This window comes from Gymnogyps californianus, chromosome 8, assembly GCF_018139145.2.
Source record: "Gymnogyps californianus isolate 813 chromosome 8, ASM1813914v2, whole genome shotgun sequence".
Lineage (NCBI taxonomy): Eukaryota > Metazoa > Chordata > Aves > Accipitriformes > Cathartidae > Gymnogyps > Gymnogyps californianus.
Window position 1 is genome coordinate 21,414,972 of NC_059478.1, and position 22,272 is coordinate 21,437,243.

Genomic DNA, 22,272 nt, shown 5'->3' on the forward strand with positions numbered 1-22,272 from the left:
TCCATATTTAGTAATGAAGCCTATTCATTTTTTTTAAAGACATGTATGTCCAAATTCTGCTATTGTGTTCTTGGAAAGGTACCTTATTGTAATAAACTAATCTAAAATATACCCAGATTTATATTTAATAAAAGAAAAGCCCCTTAGGCAACGGTGTCAGTGCATATTAGCTGAAGTTTAAGTCAATCCCCTCTCATTGCAGTGGTCAGCTGCATGGCTTGCCTTGCCCACCGAGACCCACCGAGGTTACGGCAACGAAAGATAGTAAACTGAATAGCTGAGAGGGCTCTGAAAATATAACATCTGCCCTTAGCATAAGACACTGCATTTCTACAGTTTTACACATTACAGGGTTCTTTTCTTCTTCTGAATAGAGCTCAAGAAGATGCAAAATCTCCCCTCATTAGGGAGAATGTTTTTAAGTAACTGAGGAAGAAGACAGCATATCAAAATAGTAATACTATCATTCATCTCATACTAATTACACATTATACTTTTTATCTTTGCTTAAATTATAAGACCCTTACATTAACATTTCCTAGAAAATTGTCATATAAATGTTAGTACACTATTTAAAATGGTTCTTCACGCATTCTTCTATATGGTTCTTCTACATTTTAAAATAGTGGTGGTTTTGCTTTGGTTTCAAAAATGTAATGTTACAGCATAGGATCCTGCAGACCTCACTGCTCAGGGAATATACGAAAGGATATTCACTGCCAGCACATTAAAAGAATCTCTGGCTTTTCCAGGCATTCTGTCAGTCTCTATTATCTGGAAATGCACTTGAAAAGTTTAACAGATATTCTTCTTTAAGAAGAAGTTTGGTCTCACTGTTTAGATCAATTTCCTCTTTAGAAGATATGTTGGGCCTACACCTCCTTCAGAAAAGGAAAAAGAGATGTCCCAGATAAGTACGCCCCAGAATATCCCAGTGAAAAATGGCATGCTCTTCCAGGAAAGAAAACAGGCCTCAGTGCAGCAGTTGCCTTCTGCAGAAACCCAGTTGCTCCCTTCACACAGATATTTTCTTCTGCATAATCTGCACTAATCAATTAAGAAAAAACATTTGCTAAAGAATCATAAACCACATTAGGTATACATGATAAAAATGAAGACAGTATTGGAAGGCTTGTTAGAGTGACCCTCCAAAGGGTGGGCAATAACTGGCTGGCCTTAGCACACTGGGTGTGCTTACGGATGCTCTGCAACCTCTGTTAAACCAAGTAGTTGCCTACTAACTGTGCGCTTCACAGAGCTCTCACTGTGATAAATTCCCTGGCTGGAAATTAAATTAGTGCTCCTATTTGCTCTTGTGTGACTCTGTAATGCGTTTCACCCCTTGCAGAACTTAAATCTGCTAATTAACAGAAGCTGATTTCTTCTCAAGTCCAAGGTACAAGATTTTTTAAGTTTTTATTCCGGGCAAAATCCTACTAATAATTCCTAGTAAATGTGTAGGAAAATCGACGTGCTTCTACAGTTTGTTGAGTACCTGTGCCATATGCCTTAGACACTCTGAGTGGCCTGACAGGAGGCTGAAGATCTGAAGCAATACACTAAAATAGCAAATACCTTTGTAGTGGCCCAATATATGTTACCTGTACTTAGTATGTCTTTTCTTTAGCAAACGTACTAACATTGGGTACACACTCAAAACTGCTTCCAATTTAACACTCGGCTCCTTGGCTGGCATAAGTGGAATTTACAGGAATTTGTATTTCTTAGCATAATGTTAACTAAAATGTACATTCAGAGGCAAAGACAGGCTGGATTTTTTTAAAAAACGTTAATGCTGTTTAGGAAAACAGAATTAAATAGATAATGAAAGCATGATGCTTCTTCCTTTGGACAAAGCGTAGATAGTAATTCATAATAAAATGAATTAAAATTGTATTAAACCTTGATTAAAATAAAATGTAAGCAAAGAAAATTATTTCAGTGCTTCCCAAGCACTTGCACGTCTCAAGCAGCAGAAGAGAATAAAAACAAAAGGTATCTAAAGCTAGTCAAAAAGGTGGACTTTGTAAGCAAGATAAAGCTCAAAATATCAAAACTTGTATAGTCCAAACCCCAATCTTAATCAGAATGTTTAGCTCTGACATCTTTTTTTTCATATGCACATTAATCTATCTGTCTTAACTTGCTTGAAGAGAAACCAATAATATGTATAATAAGCTTTTTACTCTGCTTTGCTATGGAAACAAGGCATGTGTGATCTCACTCGCTGATTTTCTGTATTTCCTCAGATAATTCTTAACTTGTTGGATGATTTCACCTAATTAGGGAGGGGGGGAAAAAAAAGAAAAAAGAGGTGGTGTCAAAAGTAACTCATTTCTACAGTTCATAGGAAACGGGTAAGTAAAGGTGTGGGACTCAACTGCATGGGACCGACAGGAGCACGACCCCCCTCCTTTCGTGAGACCAGAGAGCCAGGACGGCGTGGGACGGGGACGGACGCTGGTGCAGCCGCAGTGGGAGATCCCGTCTCCCCCAGGCAATCAGCCAGGGTACGAGGCCAGGCTTCACACAGCTACCTGCGTAACTCTCATTCAAACTACTTTCCAAAGTAGTTCTTTCAGTCTGTCTTTTGGAATAAAATTGTAGTTTTAAAGGCATACCTACAGTAGAATATTCTAGAAAAAGGGACAGAAAAATACCTTCGGAAATGGCATTAATATTGAAGTTCATGACTTCAGCTTTTCATTCCTTTTTCCGGCCTCTCATCTTTTCTTTCCTTATTTAGGGCTGCAATGCTTACTGTTGATGGTAATAGCAATGTTTTTCAAGCCTCTACACAACAATATTGACCTGTTGTTGATCAATGTACCAGCAGTGTATAATAACTCGGTATTATAAAAACTCAGTGCGGTTTTCCCCTCCAGCTGCCAGCACTCGTCCGTTCCAGGTTCACTGTACCTGAAGGGACGGACTGCTTCAAAAGCAACCCCACCTGGACTGTGCTAGCCAGGAAAAACAAAGCAAACCCAAGACCTTCTTAATTGAAGATATGATTCCTATTTGGATAGGCGACACTAAAATAAAATTGCAGCCTTCATATAACTGTGCCTGCTTGCTAATTCCCTGGTGAGTTAAAGTTAAGGCACGGTGAGAGTAATGAAGTCTTTATCTTGATTGGAAAATGTTTCATTATATGAACAAATGAATCACTTGTCCACACCCAGGATCTTTTTTTCCCCTCTCTCTCTCTGTTTAACCGTACAGAAACATTAAAATGTAACAGCAGGGAATTCAGCCAGGTTTCACCTCCCCCACCAACTGCAACAACCTGCATATACACATAAGATTTCTATAAAAACCCCTAAGTTCCAAGCAAAAGAATTAAAGATTTTCTTATTTCTAGCAAAAGTTAGATGCTCTTATTTTAACCTTTGTTCACATTCGTACTTCCAGGCATGAAGTGCTACTAAAGCACGTTACATTTTGCATCTCTTATTACTGAAGCAGAAGGCAATGTAATCTTGTGAGAAAGTGTAATAATGCGGTATTCATTTTGCTTCTGTGGCTGGAAGCCAACTCTATATTAATATTCATTTCCAGTATACAGAGCCACAATATTTCATTTATTTTAAGAATTTACAATTAATTTGGTATGATTCTGTTATCTGCTCCCAATTTCCTTCCCTGTTTCTTTTAGCTGAAAAAGCAGCTCTTGTATAGACTTTAAAAAAGTAAATTCACAACTGAAGCATCAAAAGATTGCTACTGGCTACTAAAAGCAAGAAAAACAGAGACAGAACAAAATGAACTTGAAATATTACAGATGACAATGAAAATTAGCTTTCTGCAAATGGCAAAAATTTAATCTGCAGAAGTTCTCAGTTGACTTTTTCCTTTCCAAACTCAGCAGGTAAAACACTCTTTGCAGCATGCTGTTTGCTACTGTAACCAAACCAGAGAAAGTTGTCTGCTTTTCCTCTCCGTTTTCATGTTTTTAACCACCACATAACATTAAACTGCAGGTATGTGAATCTTTATAAAATGTACTAGATATAGGGATTTGAAACAATTGCAATAACAAATAAAATCCTTAGTACTTTAAAACGTCAGAAAAAACATAAATAGATGCCTCTACTTCCTACAACTTTGGTTTCAACTAGTGCAACCACTTTTGCAATGTAAGTGCATTTATAATTAACACAAGTTATTACCTAACCAGCCAGTCGTAAGATTTATAATTCCTTTCTCCTAATATGCATTTACCTTCCTTACCTGTGAAAGAGGCTGAAAAGCTTTTTACGTTCCAGCTGTTGGCACTTACTTTCCTATAAAAGTGAGATTATACCCAACTCCACAGACTCAACAGACACCAAGAGAGCAGTCAGTACAGCAGCTACCAAATCAGAAATCCCAGCAATGATGAAACCATCCAAGATCTGCAGTGTGCCGTGGGAAATGCCAGTTTTCTAATATATCATGACCATATTTAAGAAGAAAGAGGGGAGGGAGGGGAAACCGACTGTGAAAGCTATTTAAGTGAAATGAGACTTCCCCATGTTCAGAAACCTTCATGAAGACTCCTAGGATGCACTCCCTGATATATGTGTATGTTCACACATACGTATGAACAACCTATTTCAGCAAAGCTTGTGTGTCAGTACAACACAAGACCCGAGCTGTGTTAGTCTAGAATAAATGCTTAGGAAATTATGCAGTGAACATGGAAAACCGTATACAATATTTAAATTTTTAATCTTGGGTTTTGCTGTTTTGGGGGACTAGATCCTTTTTGTTTGTATAGATCTGGGAAAGAAGAGAGAGGGAGGCAGAGCAGCTTTCCTGAAGTATCTCTGAAAATTTAGCCTTAAAATTCAAAGAATTTTGACAGGGTAAGGTATGTATCTGCTTTAAAAGATGGTGAGATCACACCACAGATGCACCAAAGAAGTCTATGTATTATATACTGATTACTGAATAATGTAAGAAGGCATGGAGGTGCTATTTTATTACTAAACCAGTCTTTTCACCTGCAATTTAGTCAATCAAAATGATTACACCCAGAAATAGCCTCAAGTTCTATACAAATATTTGTAATTAAAAATTCATAAACCATGTTTTCCTGATCATTCATTTGTGTTTCTCTGTTAAAAGGGCCACAAGAACAGCTGGGGAGACAGACTAACTGGATAAAATAGAGTTTATGAAGAAAAACAGATAAAGAAGAGACGATACAACTTTTTTTAAAAAGCTTTTTCCTTCCTCATTTCTTTAAGAGCTATTTTAAACACCACATTTGATAGCAGAGAAGCATTTTTCCCTTTTTTTAAAATAGCAAAAAACATTTTTAACTAGATGCTATTTCTGTATGCACTTTGCGTTCTATTTCCTGAAATTTAACTTGCATAGTTCTAATCTTAATGAAGTGTTTGCCATTTTATTTTCAGCCAGCCAAATCAGAAAAGTAAAACAGGTATTTCATTTGCACTGTCTAGTTATTTTATATCGCATTTAAGGTATCTATACATTGCTTCTAAATGGTTGCACAATGAGAACAGAAAAAAGAAGAATAAACAGGAAGAGTCCAAAAATAAAGCACTTACCAATCAAGGATATTAACACTGTCACTTCAGCTGCCTGAACACTGCGTTTCAGTTTCAACATATCACATTGTATCAAAACCAAAAAATATATTTTCTTTTTTCATTAAAAAAGAGACAACTTGAGTCTTATAAATTAAACCTGGAACATGCTACAGATACTTTTAGTTTGACATCCTAAAACTTCAAGTCATCTAACAGAAACTAATTGTACAGACTATTCATCTCATCTGCAAACTCAAGTAAAAAATAAACTAAAGCTTACCTTCAGTACACTGCAGGAAGCTGATAATGAGCAGAAACCAAAAACTTTGCATTCTGCAGCCAGAAGACACCATTATTGATCCCTCTAAGAATTTTCTTTGTATTCCTTAATGAAACCAGTTATAAAAGCCCAGCATCATCAAAACCAGTGGTCTGCATTATTCATCTTCATACCTGGAGAAGCAGAGGATTTGGAAGAAAAGGAGAAAAAAAAAAAAATCCATCAATAGCTGAACACCAATAATTTGGAATTCCAAATTTTACTTGACATGAAGACAGAAATTTTTAATAAAAACTGACAGTACACCTGTAATGTAGCTGGGAATTTGGCAGGTTTGTGGGATGTAATCTCTCAAGGTCAGTGATCATTAAACAGAATGCCAAATAACAATACTTGTTAAAGTTTAAAGTACAAATGTTATTGATGTACTTGCACTAAGACACATAAAAAAAAAAAGAGAACATTTTCACTGAGTATAAGAAATTGGATTTGCAGATGACTAGGCTAAGCTTTTCCCACCCCCCAAATCTGACACAACTTGCATTTTTCTACCTCAAAGAACAACAATAAAATTAAATCTAGGGCAGTGCCATATTTCTTAGGGATTCGAAACATGGAGTGGCTGAGAACAACGGAGCAACACCGCCCAACAGTAAGGCTCTGCAGGTCTCCTCCCTGTCACAGCTTTGGCATTCCCTGTGTGCTGCACACAGGTTGCTCTCCTTGGGTGAGAAGCCGTAACAGCAACTTTGCCGACAAAATACTGTTTGGTGAGGAAGCCTCTTCATATGACTCTACAGCCCTATTTCTACCCAATAAACACTTTCACAGAAAAGGGAATAAATGTAATGGATGAGACTCTCCTGTCCTTAGCCTTTGACAAGATTTGTCTCCGACTGAGAAATATGAACTGAACTGCTCCTGTAAATGATGTACCAAAGGAAGAATTCTTAAAGCTATCATTTGCATTTGAAAAATATAATTACAGTGATAGAGTGCAGTAGCTGTGATAGAAGATTTGACAGCAGAGTGCTCCCTTTCGCTAATGACTCCATTCTCTCACCAGCCAACTAACTACATACATCCTCTTCCGTATCTCACTGTACGAAGCTAGATCATGCTTCAGCCCCAACTACCAGAGTTTGGGAAGCCAGAGGAAAATTAAAATCCATATAAAAACAAGTTTTTAACCACAAAGCTGTCTCTATATATTACAGATAGGTGAAACAACTCTGGAAGAATGACTCTCTGAACATTGCAGCAATTACAGATCCAAAGAATTGAGTCTGGTGCCACATTGGCTTGGTCTCTCCAAGACCAATGGACAGGATTGCATGGATGTATTTCCGAGATATCTGAAATCAACGTTACTTTAAGAACATATGTCGTGGTTTAACCCCAGCCAGCAACTAAGCACCATGCAGCCGCTCGCTCACTCCTCCCCCCTCCCAGTGGGATGGGGAGGAGAATCGGAAAAAAAGAAGTAAAACTCGTGGGTTGAGATAAGAACAGTTTAATAACTAAACTAAAATAATAACAATAATAATAAGAAGATATAATAATAAGATATAATAATTGTAATGAAAAGGAATATAACAAAAAGACAGAAACAAAACCCAAGAAAAGACAAGCTATGCACAATGCAATTGCTCACCACCCACTGACCGATGCCCAAGCAGCGATCCGCCCCTCCCGGCCACCCCCCCCACCCCCCCGTTTATAGACTGAGCATGACATTCTATGGTATGGAATATCCCTGTGGCTAATTTGGGTCAGCTGCCCTGGCCATGCTCCCTCCCAGCTTCTTGCACACCTGCTTGCTGGCAGAGCATGGGAAATTGAAAAGTCCTTAACTTAGGATAAGCGCTACTTAGCGACAACTAAAGCATCAGTGTGTTATCAACATTATTCTCACATTAAATCCAAAACACAGCACTTTATCAGCTACTAGGAAAAGAATTAACTCTGTCCCAGCTGAAACCAGGACAACATATAACAATGACTATGTAAAATTTTAAGTGGCAGGATCCAAGGGCCACTTACGAGTCTTACGAGTACTGGAGCATGTTGAGGGCTTTAAAAATACACTTACCCTTTTGGCAAGAAGTGGAAAGGATGAAGAGCACAAAATGCCAGACAAAGAAATTCTATGAACTGTAGATCATTTTCAGAAGTAGAAAGTGTAACTCCTTTTATATTAGTCAATGCTAATATTAATCAATGATAAGTTTGTTCCCTGAGCACACAGACAGCAACAAGACTGACACTCACTTTTTTCCCCAAGGAGAGAAAGACAGGAATTAACAGAAAACATTATGGAACAATTTCTCTGGCTCTCAATGAAGGCAATGTGACTGTGGCAGAATAGGAGATTAATAAATAGCCAAGTAGGCTTCTTTACTTGGCTCCTCTTTAAGAGGAGTGATGCCACTTCAGTGTAGGCATCCCTCTCACACAACACAAGCGTGCTTGTGATTTCTCGCACAGGGAAATGAAAGAGAACTGACATCTGAGGCCAACCGATTTTATGTTTATTTATACATAAAACCAAACCCTTTTTCCAATTTCCAACTACAGACAGGTGCTCTTCAATCACAGGCGCTTTTATCCACACATATTTCAACAAAGAGCATGCAATAGCAAACAGAGTGCTTCAGTGCAGGACAGCCAGAGTGTGGCTCTCCCTGGCACACAGACCCATGTGCCTGGAGGTAAGAGATGTGCCCAGATGGTGATACACCAGCTGCCACAGGACAACCCAGAAGCAGTTATGAAGAGACAGTCATATTGTATCTCTACATCTTTCACACTGGGCTGAGAGTGTTTTGCAACTAAAAAAAAAAAACCAACCTAAAAATCCACAAAGGATGCACTGCATTCAGCAGAAATTACAATTGCAAAGGAGCTCCTGCTGAGTAAAGAAGAAAAAATTGCCACCATGATATATCCAAAAAAACCCCTGGAGATAGTTCAGCTAAGAACTTGGGAAGAGCCTGGATTAATTTTTTACCTGTAGCACCCAAAGGAAAAATCATAAAACTATTTCACAGACACTACAGACTAATCAGCATAATTTCAGTAAGCAATCAGAATAATCCAAGAGAACAGATGAGGAACAATAATAGCTAAAAGTGAAATTAAGTCAGCCTTCTGATTGCTCCCAGTCTGTCCAGAAGATTTTGACTTCCTGAGACTCAAGTTTTATCATTATTTCCATAACATATCACTGCACACCCAGATTTTGAGACATCTTCCTTCACCTTCAAGTGGATAGTGACATACCTGTGCTTTACCATCCTTAAACTCATCGCTTCCTTGCGGGCTTTTTTTAAATTGGAGAGGGGGGCAAAGGGATGTGTTAAAAACAAAAACAATAATGAAAGCACCACTTGCAGTACCCAACATCTCTCTAGGAAATAGCTGCAAAATTTATGGCAGAGATTTTTTTTTTTTTTAAATCAAGTAAGAGTTCCTGACCTTGTAAACTGACTTATTTTAACTATTTCAGTAAGAAACCACAGTTTCTGAAAGCATATTGATGTTTTTGTGATACCAAAACCAGCAGAAACTATTCAACTAAGAATAAATGCAAAATATTTTAAGGACAAATTTAAGTGCTTTGTGCAATATATTGTTCTCTCTAGATTGCAGTAGCCTACAGACATAGAATTTAACTCAGTGTGCTGCTGCAAAAAGAATTAAAAATAAACTAACCAGACCCTACCAGATTATCAGTAACACATGTTTTTCTAAAAAGGCAAGAAAAAATTCAGCAGTGTTTGAAAACTGATGCAATAGGGTTTGGTTTTGCTTCTTTCTTTTCTTTCGAATAAAAATTAACAGCTTCACAGCAAACAATTTTTAATGCAACCTATATATTTGAGGAACTCTATGTGGCTCCAAGTAAAAGAATGGTGCAGTTCTGAACCAACTATTCATCAGCATAACAAAAGCTAATCCTGAAAAAGGCACCCAGACATGAGCTGGAGCCAGAGATCACTCCAGCTACAGACACTGCCGTCAGCCGCGTCCTTCTGACCATCCATCTATCAGCAATACAGAGACTGTCAGTGGCATCTCACAACAACAACAAATCCCAAACCAAACAAGGAGGACCAGGAAAAGACATATTAAGTTACTTCTTTGTAAACAGCAAAAGGAGACCACGGCGAGCGGCTGTCCTGCACAAATAACTTATTTCCCCTCAGACCTTAATAAACCTTTTCTCTGGATGACTGACTGCTTGGGCTTGTGGGTGGGGCAGAGAGAAACTCCCTAGAGCAAAAGGTTGCTTGAATTTCAGAGTGCAATAAAAGCTGCCCAGAAAATTTCAGTTGTAACTTAAATCCCTACCTCTGGGCCATACTGCAGTCTCCCACAGAAAAAAACCCCAACCCTCTGCTGGAAACAGAGCAGTTCATTTTGTTAAGTTTCTTCGCATATGTGCTGTTAAAGATGACTAGATCAGTAATGGAAATGTTAATGTTCAAACCTGTACACTGCAAAGGTATTGGGCATCTCTTCATACCGTATTCATCAGCTGCGCTCCAAGTCCCAAATATCTCAGTGCCCCTGCCTCGCTTCCTTGTTCTTCTGTACTTCTGAAACTTCGTACAGACGGAACACGACCGCTGCAGAATACGTGCCACTGTTGGCCATCCCTCTCCCTGCAACATTGCTCAAGAGCACCCCAGAGATAAGAGAAAGCTGCTCCAAGCATGCTCCTTGAAATACTTTCATCTTTGAAGAGAAAGACCTCTAAAGGACTGCCGCATCCCCACTCTACTCTGTTTAACCTTCCCAAGGTTCTATTTTCAAAAGCCAAAAAAGGGTCTTTTAAGAGCTTCCGGACAACTGACACAGCATGCTCAAAAGCTGCCTTTTCCCTCCTGTTCCATCCAGCTTTTCAGGCAATTATGGCAGAGGAGAACGCAGAGATCAGAGATGTTTTTCTTTAGCTGAAAGTCTTTCAGACTAACACTGATGTATTTTACAATATAGTGCTTAATTTTCCAAATCATCTTAGAAACACTGCGAAGTATTGCAACCTCAGTCAAGCTTTAACATCCCTATTAAAGAAATAAAATTTACACTAGCTTTACAGACGATAAGGCATAGAGAGGTAAGGAACATCAGCCATAGCTCCACAGCTCGTATGCGCCGAGGAACTAGCAGGATCCAGGCAGTCCTTCTTATAAATCCTGTATGACCTACCTTGCCACACATGCAGCACCCCCACCGCTTTTCATAACCCAGTTTATGAAACTAAGTAATTCTGTAATATATCTGAGACACTCTGCAGAGGAAAGGAGGGGGAAGAGGAGGCAAGAGCAAGTAGATATATATTCATACAATATAATAGACTACTTAGTCTCCTGAGAAATCATGTGTCCACGTGCTTTCCCATCATGAGGCTTTCCCAATTAAAAAAAAAAAAGTTAAACTTCCTATAATCTGCAACATAAGAATTTAATTAGTGCAGTGTGATTAATAAAACTGTCTAAGCCACATTAGTAAAATACTAGAATGAGACTAATACTGTTTACGATCCAAGAGCTAGTTTTATATGTATCTGCAATGAGACCCAGCTCTAGTTTTCAACATTGAACATATCTTCAGATGCATTCAATATGAGTTATTCCTAAGTCTTCAACATGGTTCTTCAAAAATGGACTTACATTAATAACTTTGCATTAGTGCTACAGCACTAGATTATAGAAAATCTTCTAAGTTACGAGATCTTACAAAAAAACCTGAAGACAAGCAAGACCCCACGCTGATTTAGTTAGCATCCTTCGACTACCTATCGTAAACAATCAATGCCTGATCTGTTCCAATTAAACAAGTTGCATATTGCAAGAAGAAAGGAAAGGCTAACTCTGCTCTGTCTAAAATTGGTTAAGAAAGACTTATTTTCCATTAAAAGCAATTCAATGCTTAAAATTTATCACAGTCTTATCTTCAATTCTGTATTCAACAGTCCCTATTAATTGTCACCTTGAACACTGGATTTCTAACCCAAAAAATCTCTTCCCAAGTTGCATGGAAGGAATACAGTATCAGGGAAGGGAATAATACAGTAAGAACAAGACTTGACCAAGGTCATCCAATCTTGTAACAAAAAAAATTAATTCAATGCATTCATCTGCGTTGGGCTCTGAAGTGACACACCCATGCCTGAGGAACGCCTGAAATAGCGCACAATAAACGTGTACCCTAAATTGAGAGTGACCACAGAAATGCCCACCCCACACCAGCCTTGGTTCCCAGCTCATCAGTGCAGCAGATCATTCAAAATACCAAATCCACCTATGCAAGACACGACGCTAAACAGTGCACAGACACTATTTTAACAGTGCAACATCACAATTTACTCCATCAGTCCACAGCAGCTCAGTGGTCTACTGCAATCATTCACAGAGAAAACAAATAGGATTTGAGAGGAAAAGACGAAGATTTTCCTTTCTCATCAGCACTCCAGTTCGGCTTGGCCTCACTCTTCTGTTTCACAGACACGTTACACGGCGCTCCATTCCCGACAAGCCAGCTTTGCCCCTTCTTGTTAACACAGGACAAAGCCTGGATACTCTAGGGAGTTTTCATTCAATAAGCCAGCAAAGTAAACCTTTGCTAGCGCTAATAAGAATGGCTTTTTTTGGCTCCAGGCACTCTCCTTTTGCCAAGTCTGAATTTCTCTTTTTGCCTTTGCTAAACGCTCAGAATCAAGGCGGGGTGGGGGTGGGGGGTGTCACTCAATCCCCATTGCAAATTCCCTGTATTTCACCTGAATCAACACCGTGCCGCTACATCAGACCACCTCCACTCAAACAGTGCAGGTAAAACCTTCCTAACACTTCTGCCCTCTGTGTCACTACATCTTCCTGGGTCTCAAAGATAAATCCCCAGCATCCAAAGAAGGGAGGAGGGAAAGGGATGCTGTAAGTCAATTACTACCGTTACTGGCTGTAATATCTTAGTGTCACGCTGAGCATGTTAAATATGCTGATCACTTTGGACACCAGAGGCACAGTCAGGCTGTTTGCCATTCTCTTCATTAAACTGCAAAACAAATAGCTCTCATTTTCAAACCTACATAGGACAGATTTTATGAACATCAAAAATAAACAAGAAAATAATGAATAGCTATAAAAAACACCGAGAACCATATGACAAACCAAAAGAAGCAATCGTAACAGCTGAAGAAAATTCAAAGGCTTTTCAAACTTCTCACAGAAGAGAAATCCTCAAAATAATCTATTTATATTAGAAGATATCATTCCTTTCCCTCGGAAAAAAAAAAAATCACTAGACTAACATCAACCAAAGACACTGCAGTCTTGTAAGACAGTAAACTGTTTGTTGACAGCCTTGACAAGGCTTTGCAAAGGCCCATATTTCTCAAAGCTGTTATGCCACTTAGCTGATCTCTTTTTTTTTTTCCCTCCCATCCAGTGTTTTTCACAGCCGAGAACTTGTTTGAAGTGGAAGTAGACTGAAAAACAAAACAAACAGAACTAAGTCCTGGGATTGTGGTCAGACATGTCCGTACCTGTGCAGTGACGTGGTGTTTCTCTAGCTGACTGCAAGGATTTCAACGCACCCTATCTGCTTTATGACCGCTCATCACTGGGCTTAAGCAGGGAAATGAGTTCAGATATGCCTTTCACAGCTGACACACTGAAGTAAGACAACCTCATTAGACCAGCATAGAGCCACCAGCAAAACACCCACGAGCTACTAACTTCCAAAATAAAATCAAGTTTCAGGCAAGAGCAGACAAGAACACATTTTTACCCATGCATTTACAGCACTTTTACCCATGTTATAACTGGGTTAGTGGGCGCTGTATAGCCCCAATACACTGGACCTGCAACCGAACCACGGTCAGGGACGGCAGCTATGCTGCAGCCTTGGCATGCAGTATTCGTGCACAAACCTCAGTTTGGCAGCACCAATCCCCTGGAAACTACTGCACTGAAGACTGCTTTTCTAGGCATGTGCCAAGGAATATTACCAGAAAGAATCATGAAGGTGCTGGTTTAGCATCCATTTTAAAGCACCCCATTTTCTATCAGTTGTATTTAAGATCAGTGTATGTGGCCTGTATTCAATATAAATGATAGGGTTCAAGTTTCAAGAACAAGCTTGTGTGGGCAGCAAAGCCACTTTTGATTATTTTTAAAAATTCTATCAAAAACCTTTGTTGTTACCAGAGAAATACCAACTATTTAAAAAGTAACTGAAAAATATTTATCATTTTTTAAAAATCAGAAGCAGGAGGTACATACATATACACACAATGCACTGGGTGTAATTTGTGGCATCTCTTTTGTTTAGAGAGAAATAATGGTTCTAATGTTAACATCTGTGAGACCATGGCCTAATCATTGTGCAGTGAAATATGAAACAAAATCAATGGTGGCACATAAGATGTAATCTCTACTCTGTTTGGCTCACCGCACTGAATCCTTGACTCATAAATCATTGTTACTAGCCATTCAGTGAATCAATATTCAGATTCCCTCTTGGTCTATACATATGACCACTAAATGAAATAATAATGACCAAAATCTGTCATATATTAGGTTATCAGTATTACCAAAAGGGATTTCTTGGGAGCAATGAGGTAATCTAGAATAAAATACATCAGATGAGCATGCAAAGAAATGTGAAAAACCTGTGACTAAATAAAGAGACAGCAGGAGAAAGGTATTTTTAAATACCTCTTCTTCCATCATATCCTCAAGTATGAAAATTTACCATAGCATCACAATAATGCATTTTATGAAAGACTATTTCAATAATGCATGCTTTTAATTATGTTTTGAAACATGCTATACTTAAGCATTTTTCTTTTTCTTCTTTCAAATAGCCCCTTCTGAAGTTATTACTAGTTTTGTTTTTCTCTGAAGCACAATTAATATTACCGTGATCAGAGAGCAGTATTTTCTTACCAGCAGCCTGATAGTCAGGAACTTCAGAAGACCACATTTTAGTTCCACTAAAACCCAACAACAACAAACAAACTTCTAAGAGTAATTCCATAAAGCTGCATTTTCCAAACCATTCACAAACCATTTAGTGAGTAAAAGGTCACGTCTTGCAGAGAAACCTGAGAAGTGCTGTGTGCTACCATCCCATACTCGGCCATGAGCCACATCAAAATTTGTAATTTTGACAACAGGAGAAGGGAAGAAATGATGGAGACCTCAAATATGTCACCTTTGAAAGAATAATCAACTAAGAATGGTCTTTAACTACTTTCTAAGCACACAAGAGATTCTCCAGGCAAGTATGACTTACAGGTAGAAACTTCACTGAATTTACATAACCCTTTGGAGGACTTCGGCATGTATATTAAGTACAAAAAAAGAAGCACACATTGACAGAAGACACATCTTTCAGGTTCACCAATTTTACATACCAGTAGCACTTAGAAGAAGAAGGCTGAGAACTCAAAAATCATGAAATAAAAATCAACAAACTCTGTTTTTCTTCCCTCGTAATTGGCTTTTCTCATACACACATTCACGGTGAAAACAAGAACTCAAGGGTGAGAAGCCATATATGACAGTACGGCACAGACAGCACTAACTCTCTTCCTTGCACCTACACACAAATATACGATCGAATTACGTAAGTATTGCTCACACATCGTCAAGAATGTGTGAAACATATGCAATAAAGATGGCAAATAAATCTTCAGTACCTATTCAGAAAGGGCCTGATTCTGCAACAAAACAAAGAATTCACTTCTGTTAATAGATGATGGGCTCTGTAAAGATGTACGAGTTGCCTAGGCATCTAATGGTGCAACTATAGTAAAGAGCATTTTCTTGTACAATTTAATAAGCAATGAGCATTCAGGTGACTATTCTTAACTGTGTAAGGCAGGTGAATGACTACCAGTCATTCATCAGAGCTGTACCACTCCTTTAATTGGGGTGAACTGTGGGCTTTCTTATTTATTCAAACTATAATAGAAAAATAGAAAACTGTTTCAGTTCATTTTTTATTCCTTTTGTAGAAAGGCTAAGTTGGAAAACTGTAATGATTACATTTGGAGGAGTTAGGAGCAAAAAGAGCTCTAAATTATAGTTCAACAGAAAGGCTCCTTCTACTTGCATGTACCACTGTTTAAAACTCTTCTCCCTAGCATCCTACATAGTATTTTCTGTTCCTTGGGGGTGGGGGCAGAAAGAGAAAAAAAAAAAAGAAAAAAAAAAGATGTATTGTGAAAACAGTCAAGGCCTTTTCCATGCACTGTGAAAAGGGAAGCATGAAGTGGTATCTTCTAACTATTAAACAAAATGGAATATGGGTTATCTCCAGCACTGCCACGCCAGCCACAGCGAGCACTTCAGGACAAAGTATCCCTAAATTGCTTTCATTCGAAGAATTTTAAAAAAGAATGAATACTTTTTAAAGTATTAAAAAGAATGAACTCTTTTCATTGGAGTGACTCAAAACATTATAATTCCCATACATTGTAATTTTTTAAAAATCATCCATATAGCACAGATGAAATTTAAGATATACTTTTAACACATTTTTTAGCAGCAACATGACCTCTGATATTCTGTGGTTTCATCAAGCATACCAAGAACTCTGTGTCACGCATTTACAATTTCTTTCAGGTAATATAGGTCTTGGTAGCTCAATGTGACAATGACATTGCTACTTTGGAAAAAATTGTATTTTTTTTTATTTAGGTTATGTTATAATTTTAAATGATAAATTATTTAGCCTTTCATGATTACAAGTACTTATTTTGTTTACTTTTTATTTTTATTTTGTATACTTTTACTAGAAATTAAAGAGAATTGGTTTTATAAAAAACCTGCTCTTCATATGTTCTGCTGCAGTTCATGAACTGCATGTGCAACTAAAAAGAAAAAAAATAAGTCTACATTTGTCTATCAACAATATTTATAAGTGAACAGAGTGGAAAGATTACAAAATTTTAATAAGAATATTATATTATAGTAGCAATAATCTAGGTGTTTTAGTGGGAAGTGGATTACTGTAAATGAAATTTTAAATGTCCTTTCCATTTTATAGATAACACAAAATGACTCCTTTCATGTCTCCAGCGATAAGGATACATGTGCCACACATTTAAATAGTGCCTTCACCCTAGCCAACCCTGCTCATGAATTAATAATTCAGTGACATTAATACAAGAAGATAAATGATAAAGAGGTTACAGCACAAGGGCCAACGGTACACATACACTTCTTTTAGAACAGCCAATACCTCTCTGCCAATTACAGTTAGAACTTTTTAACAGTTTTCAATGGCATTTTTACAATCTAAATAGCAGCTTATGCACACACAATTTCACACAACTCAAGCTTAATAAATCTCCTGCTGCTACCAAACAATCATTCTGGGGGATTAAAGTGCAACATCTGCTAACATTAATAAGCATTTTACATAGCAATATATATAAAAGCAGTTGCTATCAGTCTTCTGAAAAAGATTCTAGACTGGTATGGCATAAATTATACCTTTATCGCTCAACTGGTAACTTTAGCTTACAGCAACAATAAGGTAGCTATATTGCTATATGGTGGGAAAAAACAACAAGATTATATACTGACTGCAATTATCATTCGTAGTGGACCAATTTTCAAAATACTTGAAAAATAAACAAAAAATGTATATATGCAAAGAATTTCAGGTAAGAACCTGGTAAAGTCCCACAATTTCAATACTTAGAAGAAACCAAAGCTACCAATCTGTTTGCAAGAAACAATTTCTCTCCTAATACCAGTTACAGCTTTTTAATCCACCTTGGGCTTTTTTAATTTTTATTTGTATTTCTACCAAAGCAGCACCTACCATGAAAGAATGCGTTCCCTTCCAAGGCATAAACATCAAGGGTTTTATTTAATTAGGAATTCCAGCATACATTTTTAGGTAGAATTTGGCAAATGAGCATGCTTTGGAGTCGAGAGATGTGTAACATCAGCTTGAGCCAAGAATTCAGTTGGCAAACACAGCACAAACTTTTACGCGCAGCCCTGCCAACGCAACTCAAGCCCTGCAGTTCAGCCGTGGACAGCCGAATGCCAGAGCCTGCCAATCACCCCCCTCTGTAGTGAATAAAACCAGCAGTCATAGTCTAGCTGGTGTTACCATTTTATTGTAAAGCAGTTTTTAAAAAGCTTTTTAAAAAAAAATGGAGAGGTAAAGTATTTCATGCTCTCACTTCATAAGCCCTACAATCTTAGTATTTTTTAGAAACTGAAAAGAATCAATAGTCATCTTTGCAATAATAGATATTATAACACTTATAATACCTTTGTATAGTGCTCCAAGATAATTTTGTTGTGTGGACACATGTGGGCCAGTATCTGCAAGCTCATTTCTTTTATGCAAAAAGAAATTTGTATCAAAAATATCCAGAGGTATAAGAGAACAGCAAACTGGATCAAGTAAGTATGTGGAAAATATTTAATCAAATTTTTTTAATTAGCAATTAATTTCCTGATTTTTCCATTATGAATTGCTTAAATGTGATTGTTTTAACATTATTTTTTAAGTCAAAACATTGCTTTAAAAATTATTATTATCATATTCTCCTGACATCGCCTACATTCTTATGTGACATGTTATAAGAGAGATGAAGAAAATCAAAGCAATAACGTAATAAAAGATCCTAGCAATGCCAGTGCTTGACAACTAACACTCAGGACCTTTTGATGCTATCAGGCTTTAAAGTACCCAGAACTAGGGCTGAAGAGAGGCTTAGCTGAGAAAAAAACACTTATTTAAGGACAGAAGGAAAAAGCTGAAAACAAAAGGTAAGTACATTTAGTATCTACTTTTTCCTCAGACTGATGGTTTCTTTAGGCTGAAGTCTGCACCTGCAATTCCCATACATATTTCAAACATCGGAATCACTGTCACTGGAGGAAGCACATGGGGATTAAGAACCCAGATGCCTCAATGTCACAAACAGTCTTTCTTAAATACAGCATCAATTTTAGATTAGCATTTTAAAATAAAATTTTTTGAAGTTACTGTGCGCTGCCTGTAAAAACACAGCTTTATATTAAAGTGACAAATTCTTACTTTTTTTCTTTTAGAATGGAAAAACATGATATTGGCACACGACTTTGTTTTCAGGCTGTTCCTCCACCCGTACTCTGATTCTCACATCAGACATATCCCCTGCCATGTGCTAGCCTTACATGTTCTTGAAGATTTACTGCTGCTGTAGTAGTCTCATGGCTATTTCAAATCCAGGTCACAACTTTCCACAGTTACTCAGATTAACATTTGCAATTTAATCTATTTTAACAGAAGAATTCAACAGCGCTGAAATGAAAACGAGGTGACTTTTTTGCTCAAAGATGACTGAATATTAAAGATGAAATTTAACAGGTTTTAATCATAACAGTTTGTAAGCAGTGTAATATATATGTCTGCCCTAATTCAGTAAGATGGAATTCTCACATAACACTCATCAAACTGAGTACAAAAAAATTATTCTGGCATTTCACTAAATTAAAATCTTCAGTCCCCACAGCAAGAATGCACAAATTTAGATTTTATTAATACCTTAAATCAAACTCACTTTTATGAAAGGCAATTTACAAGTCATCTTCTCTTGTGATAGTGAAGAACAGAACGGGGTCTTAAGCATATTTTTACAGACACTTTGATGATAGTCTAACCTTTTGGTCTGATTGCTATTTTTAACAATAATAGCATTTTCTTTGAAATCCAGCAAACTCTTTTTCTCATGAATATAGTTTTAAGCCTTCAGTGACAAAGTGGCTAGCAGCTCAACACATAGAAGGTAAATTTAAGAGAAGTTGTTCCCGTTTAGAAAACGCATGCCATTTTACCAGCTTCTCATTCAGCAATCTGAAAAACTCCAAATTTAATCTAGATCACCACGTTTCGCAGCTTGCCCAAAGACACCGTACTGTGCAAAACCTTCACACTCACAAAACCATGCAAGTTATACACATGGTCAGCAAGCCACCTTGATTTAACTGGTGCTCTATGTACTTTAATATTTTAAATTTCTAACACTAAATAACTCTATCAAAAGCCTTCTGCATTGCAGGCACTTCTGCAATAGATTACAAATCAGATGCACAATGAAATCATCATCATCAGGTAGACTCCCCCGTACTGCCAGTTACTCACCAGAAATCAGTGAGATTCACACCGTGGGGCCAGAAAAAAGAAGGGGGGAAAAAGAGGAAAAAAAAAAGAAGGGGGAAAAAAAAAGGCAAAGGGAGCAGGCAGAGCTGGAAGATGGCATCCCCCAGCTAGTTTCAAGTGCAGTGGAAGTGGGAAAGCCCTTGGGTAGGGCGTAGAAAGCAAGCAAGCAGATGGAAAAGGGAAGGCCTAAGGAAAGATACAGCAGTGCAGGCAGGCTCGCCCTGCCATGCCATGGGTGGATGTGTCGGGGAGCCTGTGCAAAATAAAGAGGCAATTGAAGGAGCGGAGGAAGACTGACAATGAAGGAATGCAAGTCAACAGGGAACAGAAAACATGCAGCACAGTACAGCAAAGGGAAGGACTTGCTAGTATGCAATATCTGAGTGTAATTTGATTTCCTTCACGCGGACTGCCAGCATTTAGCATCAGTTGCCACACTCTCATAACGCAATGTACAAGACTTCTGTCCGGGACACAAATGCAAGCTATGCTGACTGCAACTATTCGCTTTTTAATCCATATGAAAAGCCCACTGATCCACATCAGAAGCCACGAAACCGTTTGAAGAATGAGTCAAAGCAGTAATAAACGTGGAGACAGAGAAAGATAACGCTGGCACTAAATGTTACAAGAGGGGCCAGCACACACATGCAATGAGATGCACGTCTGCGTGTGTACCTGCATACAATTATTTAGAAATATTTGCTGTTCTGCAAGTAATCATATTGTAGAAATGACTGATGATTTCACAGTGCCAGAATAATAATAATAATAATTTAAAAAAGCTGACTACAATTTCAACACATCTATTGCACGTTCTGGGCAATTTTTTTTGTTTAAAAATCAAGTCCAGAAGAGGTTGTGACAGTAATAAATGTACAGTTTATTTATGGGTAACTATTGAGCTGAACTAAGATTTTCCTTCTGGAAGAAGAGAAAAAGAAAGACGGGAGGATGAATAACACAGACAAAAATGGGAAGGGAAAAAAAAATCCCCAGCCTAAAGGCCCATCTTCTCGGATACGTAAGAAGCGACAGACGGAGGCATGACAGAACACTTCGCCTGACACTGCCTGGTTATCAACATACTCTCTAGAAGTTACTCAGGTTTATTTTAATGTCTCTTCAGTCAAAAGGCGATTTGACGTTTCTGACCTAAAAATAGCAGCTTTATAGATCTTCTAAAAATGAAAATATCTAACCCAAGATTACTATGGCGTACAATACAAGAAAAGCTTGCAGCAAGCACAGTGTAAGATTTCAACAGCCAGACATTTCACCTCAATGATTTCTGGTCACCAAAATAAAACCAAATTCACTGTTACAGTATTATTTTATGACAGTTAAGTAAATATCACTTTTTAGCTTTTCCACAGTGTTGTTATTTACTAACTAGGACATGCACACATACAGTCCAGCTGGCTGAGAGCAGAACGAAGGAAACCTGGCTCTTTCTGGCTGGCAGAGACCTTCGTCCGTGACTCTGGACAAGCATCTCTTCTCCTGATCTGCCTCACAATTTTATCACATGATAAACTGGACACTTTGTATTTTTTAATAAGTACTGTATTAATAAATACCCAGACATACATGTACTCAACCATACACACATTCACGAGCAGACATTCATTTACTATTGTTCAACTTCTGTTATTATTTCATTCACTTTCAAAAACATTTATAAAAAACACAGTCTCTAAGAATAGCTTAAGATAGCTAAGGATAAAAATATATTCAGCTAAATACTTCCAAATGTCTAAATATACTACTAAATGTTGCATTCCTCTCTAGGAAGCTATTTATCTTGCAATGACCACTAACAGCTCTAACTTCCAAACAGCAGGCACCGATTGCTTCAACATTCACAAAGCACCAATTTCTTAAAACCTGGACTTGCACGAAAGTCCATTTCCCACTTTTCATTTTGAGCCCCATTCAATAAACCGTCATTACAATTTTTTTTTGTGTTGTTATTCTATTACAGGTACTGGGATATAACTCATTAAACTGGGGTTGAACAGGCTGTGGTACGGGAGGAAAAGTACCACTGCCCTACTAAGGGCCAAAATATCAATAATTCAAGCTGATTGGGAAATACTATTCAACAAGACGATTAATTTTTAAGAATGTGGTGGGGATAGTAACAAACATCGCAGAAAAATTTTAAATTTTACAAGAATCATCAACAAAGCTTACAAATAGGAAGCCTTTGAAATAAATAAATCTACACCTCTTCTTGTTCCAGGTTAAAAAACCTGGACTCTA

General features: G+C 37.7%; 1 protein-coding gene across 7 annotated transcripts in view; it reads right to left on the reverse strand.

Annotated features, from left to right (window-relative positions):
* Positions 1-22,272, reverse strand: part of ADGRL2 (adhesion G protein-coupled receptor L2) — a 161,683-nt gene that overhangs the window by 123,104 nt on the left and 16,307 nt on the right. For all 7 annotated transcript variants that reach the window (XM_050900530.1, XM_050900528.1, XM_050900529.1 and 4 more), the window contains exon 2: positions 5,824-5,996. In XM_050900530.1, coding sequence (XP_050756487.1) covers positions 5,824-5,896 — 73 coding nt within the window. In that variant the 5' untranslated portion in view covers positions 5,897-5,996. The remainder of the gene's footprint in view (positions 1-5,823; positions 5,997-22,272) is intronic.